Source organism: Biomphalaria glabrata, chromosome 8 (assembly GCF_947242115.1).
Source record: "Biomphalaria glabrata chromosome 8, xgBioGlab47.1, whole genome shotgun sequence".
Classification (NCBI taxonomy): domain Eukaryota; kingdom Metazoa; phylum Mollusca; class Gastropoda; family Planorbidae; genus Biomphalaria; species Biomphalaria glabrata.
In genome coordinates, this window is record NC_074718.1 from 31,839,192 (window position 1) to 31,854,395 (window position 15,204).

At 37.0% G+C, this 15,204-nt stretch overlaps 1 protein-coding gene across 3 annotated transcripts in view; it reads left to right on the plus strand.

The window, feature by feature from the left end:
- Positions 1 to 9,745, plus strand: part of LOC106067317 (uncharacterized) — a 44,330-nt gene extending 34,585 nt beyond the window's left edge. For all 3 annotated transcript variants that reach the window (XM_013226486.2, XM_013226487.2, XM_056037870.1), the window contains exons 11-14: positions 407 to 2,295; positions 2,668 to 2,790; positions 2,996 to 3,189; positions 3,521 to 9,745. In XM_013226486.2, the coding sequence (XP_013081940.2) occupies positions 407 to 2,295; positions 2,668 to 2,790; positions 2,996 to 3,189; positions 3,521 to 4,471 (3,157 nt within the window). In that variant the 3' untranslated portion in view covers positions 4,472 to 9,745. The remainder of the gene's footprint in view (positions 1 to 406; positions 2,296 to 2,667; positions 2,791 to 2,995; positions 3,190 to 3,520) is intronic.
- The last annotated feature ends 5,459 nt before the right edge of the window (positions 9,746 to 15,204 follow it).

A 15,204-nucleotide genomic window follows, 5' to 3' on the forward strand; every position in this document is an offset into this window, starting at 1 on the left:
TCAAAACTCACACTTGAATATGTTCTAATAATCTAGTATTGGAAAGAGGGTAAGGGCAGCTATCTGAGGTTTATGAGTTGAATCCAGGGGGATTTTAAAAGATGCTGATTGTATACATCACTGGACACACATTGTATATCTTTTGATTTTAAAAATGTATTACCGTTATTGTCCATTATTTTTTGGGGATGGGTCTGTCAAAAAAATATTTGCATCTTATGTTTAGGTGTTAGGGTGGGGATAGCTGTAGACAGCTTTAGTAGTCAATGATTCTCAATCTCCCTTTAAATACCAGTAATTGTTTACTTGTTAAGGTTAAGGTACAAGCTATCTAGATGAAACTAGATCTGTTAGTTTCTTGCCTAAAATAGAAAATGTAATGTGAATTTTGCTGGTTTCTTCACAGTGAGGCAGAAGGCAAACAGCAAGTATCCAGACAACAACAAAATTTGATGAGTGTCAAAGACGATCCGTCCACTAAATACAGTATGAATGATATTGAGAAGACGGTCAAGGCTCTGGAAATTGAAGGAGGCAACTCTCCACCGGTAATGTCGAAAGGGGGAATGAAGCTCAGCAAACTAACAGAAAGCTGTTCAGCAGATGGTGGAGATTTGCTGCGGGTGGACTTGCCCTTGCTACTGCGTTACAGCCCACTTGTTATCAAGACTGAAAAAGACCAGTGGGCCGGCTCAGCTACCTGTCACTCTCAGAGCGGTTTGAAAATGCAGTACACGTCAGGTAGTCGCTACCAGCAGAGTGGTGGGCAGGTGCCTGTGTCTTCTAATGTGCCTGGCTATCTGAGTGGCTTTGACAGTAACTCAGCTGATCCTGGGCAACAGCAGAATGTATACAGCAGACCCTCTCAGCATCACCTGTACAAAAACCAGTATCAACAAATGGATACTTCTACTACATCTATGTCTCACTCTATGATCTCAACTACCAGTCCCGTTGATAGCCCTGTCAGTGGCACTGGATCTTACATGGACTACTTATATGACAATGCTGCATCGCCTTCTGTTCCTTCGGATAGCGTCATGTTCTCCACAGATCCCCTGAACTCCAACATGTTGGCCTCTCCTGGCCGAGCAAGAGGCAGAGGAAGAACTAGGGGCAGGCCTAGAGGAAGTGGACGTGGTGGTAGGGGCACAACAAGAGGTGTTCGAGGGACCAGGGGACCTCGAGGTAGCAGAGGTAGTAGGGGCAGAGGTCGTGGTTCCAACATCGCCCAGCTGTCTCAAATGGGTGAAATAGTTGGTGGCATGAAGAAGTCTGATAGTATCAATATGGTTTCTTGTGGTAGCATGTCCCCAAGGGGAAATATTTCTCCTATGGGCAGCACTACCGATTTGTTTTCTAGTCCAAACTCCACCATGGGTCTTCAGAGGTCTAACTCTACCCTGAGTCATCATTCTCTAGGCCTCAGTCAAGGAGAGTTTCAAAGGATGCCTTCTGATGGGGACATAAGCTCATCTGGTCTGCAGAGGATGAATTCTGATGACAACATTATGTTCCAGAGGATGACTTCCTTGGATGATATTGACTTCACCATGACACAAGCTTCCAGTGATGACATGTCACCCAGATCTTGGGGTCAGCAGGACTGCACATCAAGCGCTCAGATGCCACCTTTTCGCACAGTTCATTCTGGGGAATATGTGGTGCGTGAAAAGAAAGTAGGCCGTCCGAGAGGTAGTAAAAACCAGGCCAAACACAATTTACAGAGAGGAAAATCAGTGGAAGATCATTCAGTCTTGTCCCATGGAAGTTACAGTTCCAATAATCAGCAGACATCTGTTTATAATCAAGATGTCTCTACAGCTGGTCAGAACACACTGTCTCCTTATCATGCACATAGCCCTCGCCAGGGTAGCAGCTCTGGCAATAATCTATATTACCAATGTCCTACTCAGTCAGCTGGTAATGCAAACACTTTGAGAGGACCTGAGAACTTTCAGAAGTCAATGTCTGCACAAAATCACTCTCTCAACCATATGGTGGCAGACATGCAGGACCCGGAACATTCGATCCTGGGGAATTTGCTCAAGGGAAGAGGTGAATCAACTTCTTCCACTGGTAGCAAGTCACCTGCTCATTCTTTGCTGATGAATCTTGGTAGGCAGACAGAGCTTCCAATGGGGCCAGAAAGGGGAGGCAAGTCTCCATCAGGTCATGGCATCACTCTTGACAAAGGTGGAAGGTCCCCTGCCCACTCATTTATTTCTGATGTAGCATCACCTACTTCAGTGTTTTCACCAGAACCAAGTAGAGCAACACCATCTATAATCAAAGGTAATAAGCTGTTAGTCTTTCTTGATTTATATAGAAGTCTAAGTAATGTATATACATGGCCTAGAGAATTTTTGTAAGGCTATGGCTGAGGCTTCACTTAGTTGATTGTCTTACTACTGTTTTTGTGAAATACTTTTTTTTTTCCAATTTTATAGTTGTTATATCTTAAGGATGTATATATTTATGTTGCTAGTTTGTCTTTACAATCTGATGAAGTGAACACTTGTTAAATAACCAAATGATTATCTTTCAAAGAATAGCATAGTGGTAAAAAAAAAAGTCTGGGAAAATTTTGTTTTGCAATTTTGTAAACATTGAACTAATGATTTCTGTGTGTGCATGAGTCTATTTTTGTTCTCTTGTTTTGATTAGATGAACCAGATTTGTTGTCCCCCTATGGTGAGTCTAGCTCAGTGAGTTCCACAACACTGATGATAAGTCCAAACCTGATTCAGAACCAGCAGCAGGCAGATGATTATTTCCTGTTAGATCAAGGTAGAATTTCCTATAACCTGACCTCTTAAGTCTTGTGTTAATTTTTTAGTGTGTGTGTTTTGTTCAATGTGATAGCTACTGATAGTCAGCTTCTATATTGTGGTTTTGTGTTATGAGCACCACTGTTGGTGCTTGTACAGGCACACAGTGTGTCAGTTTGCATGTGTGGTATGATCCCAGACAGTGTATTTCTATCTTGACACAGGTCAGCACAAGACATTATCAGAAATGCAAATGTTCTCCTCTCAGCTTCGACAGAAACATCAATCCCTGGCCCAGAGTTTGGCTAATCAAGAGACCATGCTGCATCAGCTGGAATCTCGCATGCAGCAGGTGGCCAAGGATTTCAGTCCAGAGTCCACCTATTCTCAGTTGAATGCGCGTCTAAATATCATTAAGGTGTGTACATAGTAGTATCATACCTCTCTTTTTGCATTGTTTTTCTTTTTTTTTTTTTTTTAAATAAAAGCTAAAATTGACAAAACACGCTTCTTGATTTTATATAATTTATTTCAGCCAAAAGTTGTGATACATTCACAATTCATTAATTTTATGTAAACTTTTTGTATAATCCTTTCTCTGATTATTCAAAAGTTCTCTTGTTCTGGTTATTAATAAAAATTACCAGTAGTTATTATTTTTAATTTTTATCTTTAGACTGGAAGATCATGCCCTAAATGTATACAACTTTTAATAATGAAACATAATTTTTTTTTTTTTTTTACTGTAGAGTGATAAAGCCAAGCAAGAAAAAGAGCTTCAATTAATTACAGCGCGAATGGAAGAGCAGCTTCGTCAGCAGCAGCCCCGCCAGCAGCAGCAGCAACAGATTCAACAGCAACTGGACTTACAGCGACACCGCCTAGGATCACCCGCACCAACCAACACTAGAAGAATGGCCATAGTGCCCCCTATTCAGCGTCAACCCACGGAGGGAGAAATGATGTCTAATTTTTCCCAGCATAGCATTAGCGATCTCAAGTCTGGTGTGTCACAGCAAGAGAATTCCCTGGATGATAGTGCCAAGCCTATTCTGGGGCTATCTCCCCAGAGCACAGATGGTGGGGTTAAGTCTGGATCTTTTCAGAACCACCTCCATTCTGGCAAATCGAGTGCTGGTGGATCTGCTATCTCTTCAGCACAGAACCTTCTTCACCAGCCTACACAGCCGTCACCCTTTAGTCTACACCATCATCACCACCATCATCATCATTACCACCACCATCCTCTGTTGCAGCCCCCTGCCAGGCTTCAGCAGCATGTGGAATTTTCAGCTACCTTGAAAGGTAGTCCACCACCACCACCACCCTACAATTCATTTGACACCTCTGTGTTCAACTCTGCTGTGGCAGCCCCTGCAGCACTTAGCATATCAGTATCCACCAACAACACTTCCCCTATCATCTGTGACACATCGCCAGTGTCAGTGGATGAGTCTCCAGGCTGTGGCAGCGATGCCTCATCAGGATACCACAGCCTGTCTCTTGGAGGCGATTCTGCTGCTGTCTCTGCCTCTGCTCAGTACAATAAAGGTCATTGCCTAGATATGCCAGCATCAACTCTTCCCCCATACAACTCAAAGTCTGCCCCTTTGTTTGGCCAGTCTCACCAGAGTGTTGGGAAATCCTCAGAATTCATTCCCAGTTCTGGGCAAAGCCATACCAAATCACCACCAACTTGACAAAACATGTTTACATTTACAGGAAACACTGCATTCTTTATTGTTGGAGCTGTTTAAACAACAAAACAGGATAATAAACTAGTTTGTTCCATATTGGAGTCTATATCAGCATATACTTATGGATAAATTTGTGTGTGTATTCATATCTCTCAATTTAAAAAAGGTGCATTTCATAATTAAAACCCCTCTTGCATCATGCACAAGTTAAGTGGGCAGCAACCTTTTAAAACATCTAAACAGTGCATAGATTGCATTTCTTTATAAATCTTCAACAGATTAACCAGACTATCACCGACAACTGTTTACAAATGAAGCTGTACTGTTTGCTGTCCATTCAAGCTGTTTATCTACCACAATGTGTATCTTTAGTGGGACACTATTTATAGCTTTAACAATTTAAGTGTTGTGTTTTTTTTTTTTTTTTTTCTACTTTCTTCTTAAAAGTGTTGACGTATTGGTCAAATGAAAACATTGTCCAAGTGAAGTAGTTGTGATTTCAAGACTAGTTTGAAGCAGATCTCTCCAAGCACAGTCTCTGTGGTCAGAGCTAGTTGACCAACATCAGGATTATTTTCTTGACACATTTTTGTTTAGTATTTCTTAAGAAAAAACATTTGTGAAGACAAAAATACATATTTTGGAGAGCTTTATTTAAATTGAATTTTACCAATTTTCAGAAATGAACATTGTTCAAAAATTATTTTTTTTTCTGAAATTGCTTGTTCATTTAAATTACTGTTCATGTCTGTACATTTCATATAATTCATTCTGGTCTTTGCGATGACTAGGCCACCCGAGTGTTCTACTTGTAACGATGATCTCATTGGATCTATTCCTGCAGATTTCATTTTTCTTTTCTAAGCTGTGACAGAATGCTTAATTTAAGACCTATATAAAACAAAAAGAAATGATACCGGTAGTTAATACTTCTGTGACTTCTATAATAGTGGCACCATTATACCACTCTAAAAATCATTCTTTGAGGGATAACTAATCATTTAAAGCAAATAGAATAATTTCTTTTAACATCTACCACTCTGTTCTGTTTAGCACAATTGTTATTAGAATTAGTTTTTTAGGCTTCATATCTTTGCTTGTCAGTTTTATTTAAAAGTCAAGAAAGTTTGTTTGTTTTTTTTCCCAAAAATTGTCTAAAATTGTGTTAAATGTTATCATTATAGCCAGTCCCTAACTAGACAGTGACTTAAGGAAAGTGCTTGAAATGAGCTTTAGTTCAATTTTTGTTGCTCCTTATTTCAATTTGTACATTATTTATAATTCTTAGTCACGGTCTACATTTTTTGTTTTGGTTCAGTTTGTTCAGAATCAGTGTCACTCTTGGTGTAATGTTTACTTAGTATTTTCCTTCTGGAAACAGAATGCCCCCCCCCCCCCCCCTTCCCCACTTCGTGGAAGTATTAGTTTAGTCAGAAAAGAAAAATGCAGGCATAAAATCTAAAATGTTAGTTGCTTAGCTGTAATGAAAACATTTGACCTGTCTGACTAAAAAGATGGATCACGAGGACTAAGAGTTCTGGGGGTGAAAGTGTGTGCTCTAACAGGTAATACATTTTTATACAATTTTGGTTCTTGAAGAGTTTTACAAAAATTGTTAACTTCAATAGCGTGTTGAATTGTATTAAATGTATACATATCTAATTATAGACTTTTACCCGACTCAGCAACCTGGCAGTTACTTAGATCATCATTATACATTTGTTTTTCTTTCACTTTTGGTGCCCTTCTGTTCTTTTATTAAATTTGTACAAAATTGTAACACTAAATTCAGCTTAGGCTCCCTAAATGAAATGATTCACATACAAACTCATGTGAACTAGAGTGTTAGACCCAGAGGTAATAACATACTACAGTTCATAATAACATATATATAGGACTAGTTATTTGAATGTTTCATAAGTAAAAACAAAAATTTGAAAGTCAGCCTGCTGCAAAAGTTCAATATTTAATGAATGTGCTGATCAGTTGTTGTAAACAGATTAAAAAATCAAAAAAAAAAAATCCTTGACCTGTTACTGTTCTTGACCTTTGAACCAAAACACACACCACAGAGTTCTGTTTGCCTCATGTGATAACACATTTGTTACTGTACATAGTTTGTAAATACTCTCTGTATGCTTCTCTCTCTTTTGTACAAAACATCAAAAATGTGTCTATAATTACATCATTGAGACTTTCTTGGTTATATTTCTTTGTTTTTTTTGGAGGCACAGCTTGTTGTAATTTTTGAATATAAATAATGAAATAACAAATCAATACTCTTTATGATGTTAATTCTAAAAAAAAATAATTTGTTTTGTTCTCTTTGTTATAATGTAATGTTGTATTGGGAAATGAGAAAAAATCACTTTTTTGTTTTCTTGAAATAATGTACACTGGTTCTCCTTCTGTCTTTCCAATTATTTTTTTTTGTTCTATTGACTTGAGTCTTTCATTGAGTGACATACTTTTCTTTGATATTGACCGCTAGACATTGATTGTGTATTTTTTTTTGTCTTTGTCCCTTGACTTAACTTGTTCTTTAACTTGTCAGTAATTAGTACATGTGGTAAAGAACAGGGTAGATAATTTCATTTTTTTAAAAATATTTTACTTGCAGAGTTTTCAGGAAATAGGTTGTGACTGTGAACTGGCAGATATGCCCTCCCCTCCAACACCTATATTTCTTATCACTTGATCCAGCATCCTTTGGCCAAATTACTTAATGTTCACATTCAATATTTTTTTTTACATTTATTTCAGAGGGGAATAGGACTTCCCAGAATGGGATGGGAAAATAATTGCAGTTTATGTGGGGTTCTGTTTGGAAGTTAGCAGAATGATTTTACAAAAAATAAAACCTTATGCTTTTAGCTGACATTGTTACCTGTATATAGACAATGGGTCAGAGCCACCATATAGCAGGTATCACTGAACTAGACTACTGGTCACAACATGTCCGTTTCAACTATGAAATCCATATATATATATATATATACATAAACTATAATATATAAATAAATCATCATCTAGGAGGATTGACATGATCTCCTTTGAAACCTGGCCAGGACCAGACTCATTTGTTCATTCCAAACATTACTGATGCCACATTGGCCGGTTTGGAGATTCCTTCAACTGGGATGTTCACTCCTGCTTTCCCACCCAGTGAGAACACACATCTTTGTTTGTACACACATAGGGCTTGTTGTTTATAATACTTCACTGGTCTACAAGAGTAGAAGTGTAGCTATTACCAAGAAAACCTTTTTTTTAAATCTCTGTTTACCAGTAAGATGAATGCATTGGTTGTACATGTTACTTTATGAAGACCATTGCATTGATTGTTCTCCTCATCCATATCATCTGTATGTGCCCATTGTTGAAGATGTTTGGAGAGAATTGTTTTTAAGCATTATTTACCATAAAGTGATAAAACACTGCTTTCTGTTGGATTGCTGACATCTTCAAGAAATGTTATCAAGTTGAAACTAACTTTCTGGTTGTTGACTGAATGGTTTAGACAAGAGGCTGTGTGTTTGTCAACACATAATATCTCCACCTGTTTGTAACATGGATTGACTCTTAAAACAAAAACACACTTAATTCTTTTTTTTTTCTATCTTAGCTTTTGTTTGTTGACTCTATTTGCTAACAATGAAATAACAAAAAGCATTACAAATGTTCATTACAACATGATGTTATTGGTGTATTTTGGTCGTTGTTTATTTTTTAATGTTGATACTTTTATTTTGTTTGTTTCAGATAGTTAAGGTTGTAGAAATTATTTATGTATTTTATAGTTTATGTATAATTTACTAACTGGCCAGCATTTATCAAGTTTTACTATTAATTAAAGGAGCCAACCCTATTGCCCTCCCCACTCTGTCCCATAGTGATAGTGATTTCTAAAATATCACAGGTAAAGTTAAAAAAAAAGAAATTACCATTGAAGCTAATGAGCACATTTTTTTTCTTCCTGTTTAAAAAGTCATTAGCCAAGTCAAGAAATTGGGTGGTGGTTTGTGTAGTATGAGGACTGCCCTCCCATCCCCTGCTGTCTTTAAGTAAGTTCGGACTAGGATTTAATAATCTCTTTTCCAAAGGAATGTCTGAAACTTTCCTAAGTCACAAAGTTGGTCTCAAACACCTTGCCATAAACCAAATGTCTCAATACAATAATTAAGTATTGTGGTAGAATAACAGACCTCACCAAAGAAAATAATTTTGTTTGTTTTGAAAGATACAATTTAGAATGAAAATGTTCAGGTTTTATAGAATATATTAAGTTGTGATTTATATTTTGTTTATAAAACTATTATGTCTGTAAAGGTTGTTCATTTTATTTGTAGCACTATTTTTGTTATCAAACTAGTTGGTCAATGATGAATAGATGCATTCAGTGTTCACGTTTTGGTCAGTGTTCATCAACACATGAAGTGAAACAAATAAAGTGTGATGTTGTAGACTTGCAGTCATGAACAGCTTTTGTTTGGGTCTCTGTCTCTAGAAGTGAACTAAAACAGGACATTTATAGCTACTACAATTCTGCAGCCAGAAAGTTCATCTGATACCTGCAATAAAGACTGCAATGTCACTATTTAGTTTGAAGTGGTAGTAACGCTAAGCCTTTTTAAAGTTGTAGGTCACTGTGTTAACTAAATAAAATAAAAAAATGTCAACAATTTGATTGATCCCACTGTTAATTGTTACTGACTTTTTCTGTTGGTTGGTGAAATAGTATAAATATAATTTTTCCCTTATTCAACAACCTATAAACCTGTGAGATGCAGGAAGTTTTAAGTAACCAATGATTGGTTCAACAACATTGTTGTAATATTGGCAGAAAATATGGATTCTATTGTTTATTTATTATTTTTTTTTTTAGATTTAATAGATTTTTGATATTCAGTACTAGTAGAGAATGACTTAGCATTGTGATTTATTTGGACATTTGTTTCAACATTTTATTGATTGTTTTCTTTCTGTGAAGACATGATGTTTCTACACCAATGTATTTAGGACTGGCAATGTATTGATGTGGTCGTTGTGGGCAATGTCTCCTCTTCTATTCTAACTCAACCTTGACCCCCACACTGACACCAAGTGGGTTTTTGTTGGAGACATTTTGTTGGTGTGGACTTCCAATGGTTTTTCATTCTCCTTTGGTTGATGAGTTGTGTCTTAGGGCTAAACTTGTTTTCAACTTGTCCATTGGCTGGTTGGGTATAGGCTTGGTGTTTTTTCTCAACCAAAAAAAAAAAAACAAACAAAATACAACACATCTTCAACATAAAAATGTTTTGTGTCTGTTACTTTTAATGTTTACACATGGTTATGGTTTGTATTTGTGGTTGTTGTGTTTTTTTGTTGTGGTGGGTCATAGGATCAAACTCCATAGGTTCTAGACAGTGTCTATACAAAAGCTAAGAAAAGAGCTCAATTCTAGACAGTGTCAGTACAAAACAAAGCCAATACTCATCAAGCTCTAACTTTTTACTTCCACAACAATTACTACATATGCTGTGTGCTGAAAAGATTTGTCTCAAGAGGCAGATTTGTCTGAGCTACATCCAGTAATAGGCATGAGAGAAAAAAGTTATTTTGCTTTAAATTACAATTGTGAACAGGTGGGAGGGATTATTGTCTGTCAAGGATTTCTCTGTTCTAATATGCATCATTTGGGACATAAGAAACACACGTAGGATTCCATTTAGAACATTTTATTTCAATGTTTAAACATAAAGATGTGTAACAATTTAAAAAAAAAAAGGGAGTATCATCACCTGGATCTAAATCTCTTGGGTGCTGATAAAAAAAGCTGTTTCAATGTATCACTAACTTTAGTAACCAGCAAAAGTTAGTGTCATGGCAATGTACGGCTTGGCTTGATAGTTTTCAAGTACCGGTACAGACGTTCCTTGATTAGAGAAGACAAGATGTGATCACAATGAAGGAATGAAGAACGAGTTTTAAAGGGACACTATTGCAACGACGTCACCACGTAAATGCATAGAGAACATAAAAAAAAATGGCAATATTTATTGTTAAATGTGGCGTAAACTACATTTAATCACTTCGTACCCTTGAAATGTGTATTGCTAGTGTTAAATATGTTGCTGCAAGGCCAGTTGGAAGACGATGAAAGGGAGCATACTTGGTGTGTTTATGAAATTATTTAAATTAACTCCCTTCTATCTACATATATGCAGTATATACTGAGAGTTTAATCTCAGTGCCTACCTGCAAAGAATTAATTTTGTAGCCTACTTACAAATGTAGTAATCCATTGCTATTTCGCGGTTTATCTGTCGCTGGTTCCCTACTTCTCGTTTTTTTTTTCTCCAAGGGAACTTATATTGCGAAAATTTTGGGAAAATCCTAAGTAAACTGTAAAAGATGAATAGCCAAAATATTACATTAAATCCATTCAAATTTCATAGAAAACTTCCCAATTGTTTTGCTCATAGACTTATATATTAACCTAGACTGGAAACCGGAAACAGATTCTTATCCGCGATTGATCGATTCACAGATCTATATATACAGATTTTTATGTACGTAACTCTTTTTCAAGCTCTAATGGAAGTCGCCCCAATCAATCTTTTCTGTCTTAGAAAAGTAATGATCTTTAGTTTTCAAAGTTTAGAAAAAATGCAAAATCATTTCACGGATTTTTTTTTTAGAATGGGCTATTAATCCCAGAACTATATTCACGCTAATATATGAAACAAAGCCATTTCCTGTTAGTTTCCATTGAGATGTTTCAACTATGATATTTGATACCACATGATTTGATATGATACCAATTACCATGTAACTCTTAACATGAAATTTTTGGTTTCAAAATACCGTTCAGTTTCGGTAAAGACAGCATTTTATGACCTGAGGACTCTGAGAGGTTATAAACAATAAAAACGCGGGAGTATGTTTGTCATTAACTTTTTTTAAAAAACCTTTCCACGAATGTCGGAGCTGCGAAAGTCAATGAAATGAACTACCGGTACTGTAGCTCCTTAGTTCACTCTTTGTTCTTATACCAAAGACAGAGTATTGTGTTTTCTTGTCAAATGGGCACGAGAGCTACTGGAGGGAAATTAGCAAACAAAGGCAACTGTGACTGGAAGCATCTTGGTAATTAACTTCGGTAGTTAGATGTTTTTGTGATTTACAATCAGTGTGTGCCAGCGTGGTTGGATGTATCTCTGTCCAGCGGTAGCACAACGGATAACAGAATGCTAGAACAAAATTACAAAAGAAAAACTGCATTGGCGCGAAGTATTTACAACACGCATTTCGCGGGAGAACAAATAAACTTTATGCGCCAAACAACGGTCAATTATAGGCTTGGTTGAGATGCTGGCCAAATTCGATTCAACCATCTTCGATTAATTAAGAACTCCGAGGCTCACGACCATATATTCGGGCATAGGATTCAAATCGAGCTTATGGACCTGAAGGCATCAGAAGTAAAAAGGAAAGTTATTAACAAAATCAATCAAGGAGTAGTTGTCCCTTCTATTGTGTTTTCTGGACGTATCAATAAAATTCATCGAATTTGTAGATGTTAAAACCGCAACAGGAAATGGTTTGTCAGAGGCTCCTCTCGCCGTGCTGGAAAATCTTGGTCTGGACATCGCCGACTGTCGTAGCCAGGGATATGACAATGGTGCAAACATGAAGGGAAAGCACTAAGGAGTTAAACACTCTCATTATTCACATTAACAGTCAATCATTTTACACTCCGTGGGGCTGCCATAATCTAAATTTTGTTTTAGGAGACATAGCTAAATGCAACTCTCAAGCTGTGACGTTTTTTAAATCATACAGAGAATATATATATAAGTTTTGCTGCGTCATCTGAAAAAAAATGTGTAAGAAGCCGTGTCTTTCATGACAACAAAATCACTGTCAGAAACACAATTGGAGTGCCGCCTCGAAAGTTATAATTCGCTATGCCATCAAACGAAAGAATTCTGGGAGACGCTATTGACTATCGCTGACACCGCAAAAGATCCACTGGTGAGAAGTAAAGCCAAAAGTCTAGTAAACTGTGAACAAGGAAGCTTAAAGAAGTTTTTTATCAGCTTAATCATATAGTATATTTTATTTGTTATGAATACTATTAGTAAAGCTGTGCAATCTGCTGACCCTAAGGCCATCTTGCACTTGTTAGAAAGTACCGGGACATCGATTTCTCTGGTGCACTGAACACAATAAAGAAAATTGCTTCTGAAATAAACGACGATCTGAAATTCAAGGAACAGAGAGTCAGACAAAAAATCAGACAAAGAATCAGACAAAAGAAATAAAAACAACTTGATTAAGAGAGTATAGACGAATTAACATTTTCGCCAAAAGCGTTAGAAGCGGACGAGCCATTTAGCGTGACGTGGTACGATATGTATAGGGCCCCGCATATGACATTCGCTCAGGGCCCCGCGCACTGCTAAGGCCGCCCCTGATGTTTGTTTGTTTGTTTGTAAAATGTTTTACATATTTCGGATGTTCCTTCAGAGTTGAAGATAGTTTACTTCCTAGTCCAAACCTCCCGCAGGACGACGGGGGATGGTAGCGGGCAGGGTTTGAACCCTCGACCGTCGATAAATCCGAACGACAGTCCAGCGCGCAAACCGCACGACCAGGCAGCCACCCCTGATATGTTGCATAGGTTAGGGTTGAAAAAATAAAAAACTTTACTTTTTATAACTACTTTACTAAACAATGCCTTGTTTCAACTTTTTTTTTAAAATTCGCATTTTCGCATGTCCAGTCTAGATACAATATATATGTCTATGGTTGAAATTCTTTTCCTCTTCTTCCGAGAATTTATTATTCTATTCGTTATTAATTTGAATTATGTAGTAAGTGCTGTACAACTTTTTGATACTGGACTAGATTTAAAGAAATTATTTACGTGTATTAGACTGTAGGTGACAAAATATAGGCCTATCTATCTTCTGCCATTGATAGAATCTCTTTCTATGAGAGGCCTGTCCATGGTTTGATGTTATCTTTGTTTTTCCTGGTACTGTTCACTGAGGGAGGCTTCTAGCGAGCACTGAGGACCTTGGGTTATGGCCATGGAGTTTTGGTTTGCATTTTTTTTAGAGTACAGCAGGTCATCGTGATGTCATCGTGGGGTCCTATCACACTGTGGGGAATGTACTGCCTCTAAAGTAAGCTCTATTAATGAAACTGGTATGATATCAAATGCTAGTTCCAGGTGAAAAACTATTGAATGCAGAGGGTGGGTAATGAACAATACAGGGAGTTTTTTTTTTTATCCAAATACTCGTTTAATACATTTTGAAATATTTCTTCCCTTCTTTGTGGAAATTCGCTTTTCGCGAGTGGTCTTGGAACGTATCTTCCGCGAAAAACCATTGATCAGTTGCATATCATGCATGCTTTTTTTTACACGTTTTTTTTATTATGATTTTCATATAATCGTTCGTTTGAACTAAAGGGACGCTATTAGAAAAATGAGATTTTTATCTTCTTACAAGTGATCTGTAGTTACATAGAAATATTGACAAAGTTGAAAATGTAAACTTCCTCTAACATACCTATAATGCAACAGAGATCCCGACTAAATCTTTCAATACTCAAATCATTTTTACAAAGCACATAGGCCTTATATCAACTCTGATACAATTTTTGTACATGCTATCTCTCGAACGCCCATTCTTAGATCAAGTGAAATATAGTCGAAAAACCAGCATAATTTTAATTACCAGACATTAGGTGTTAAAATGTAATTTTTAGCGGCCCCCAAAAGGGGAAAAGACGCTATTAATTTTGTGTGAAATGTCTATCCGTATGTCCCGTTTAATATGTTTTAATTGAGGATTCGAATAAGAGATTGAGCAAGGTCTATAATAAAAAGTTGGGAAAAGAAATCAAATTGTGATTAAAAAGATTGATCCTTTTTCAAAACAATTACAAACATTATAAGACTTCAGTTAGGCCAGGGTAGGCGCGGTGGCTGAGCGGTAAAGCGCTTGGCGTCCGAACCGGGGTTCCCGGGTTCGAATCCTGGTGAAGACTGGGATTTTCAACTTCGGAATCTTTGGGCGCCTCTGAGTCCACCCAGCACTATTGGGTACCTGACATTAGTTAGGGAAAAGTAAAGGCGGTTGGTCGTTGTGCTGGCTACATGACACCCTCGTTAACCGTAGGCCACAGAAACAGATGAACTTTACATCATCTGCCCTATAGACCACAAGGTCTGAAAGGGGAACTAGTTAGGCCAGGTTCACATCTAACTTAGCATTCACTTGCACCTATCCTTTGATCTGCTGCACCGTTGGGGCACTACACAAGATTTGTCAACCTTCTTTTTCCATTAATATCCCTCAAATGAGATATAATTTCATTCGGATGTTCTTTCTGAAAATATTGAATCCTGCCTGGGTGGACCACTTCGGGGGCCGATTTTGAGTTTGTGAGTCACAAACTGTCTTTGTAACCTTGTTTTAAACTATTTTTATTACGATATTTATTTTAGCTAGATCTAATTCTAATATTAAAATGAGGAGCAAAATCAAAATCGTTCATGTTGCCATTAATTAAAATACACGTATGTATTTTTAATATGTTCTTCACCTGACATCTATGAATTTTAATGATTACCTCCCTCACTTCGATTTTTGCTTCAGTTCGTAAATAATTGAAAGCACTGTCCATTAAGTTCACATTAAGTTTACGTGAAGTTTGCATTAAGTTTACATTAAGTT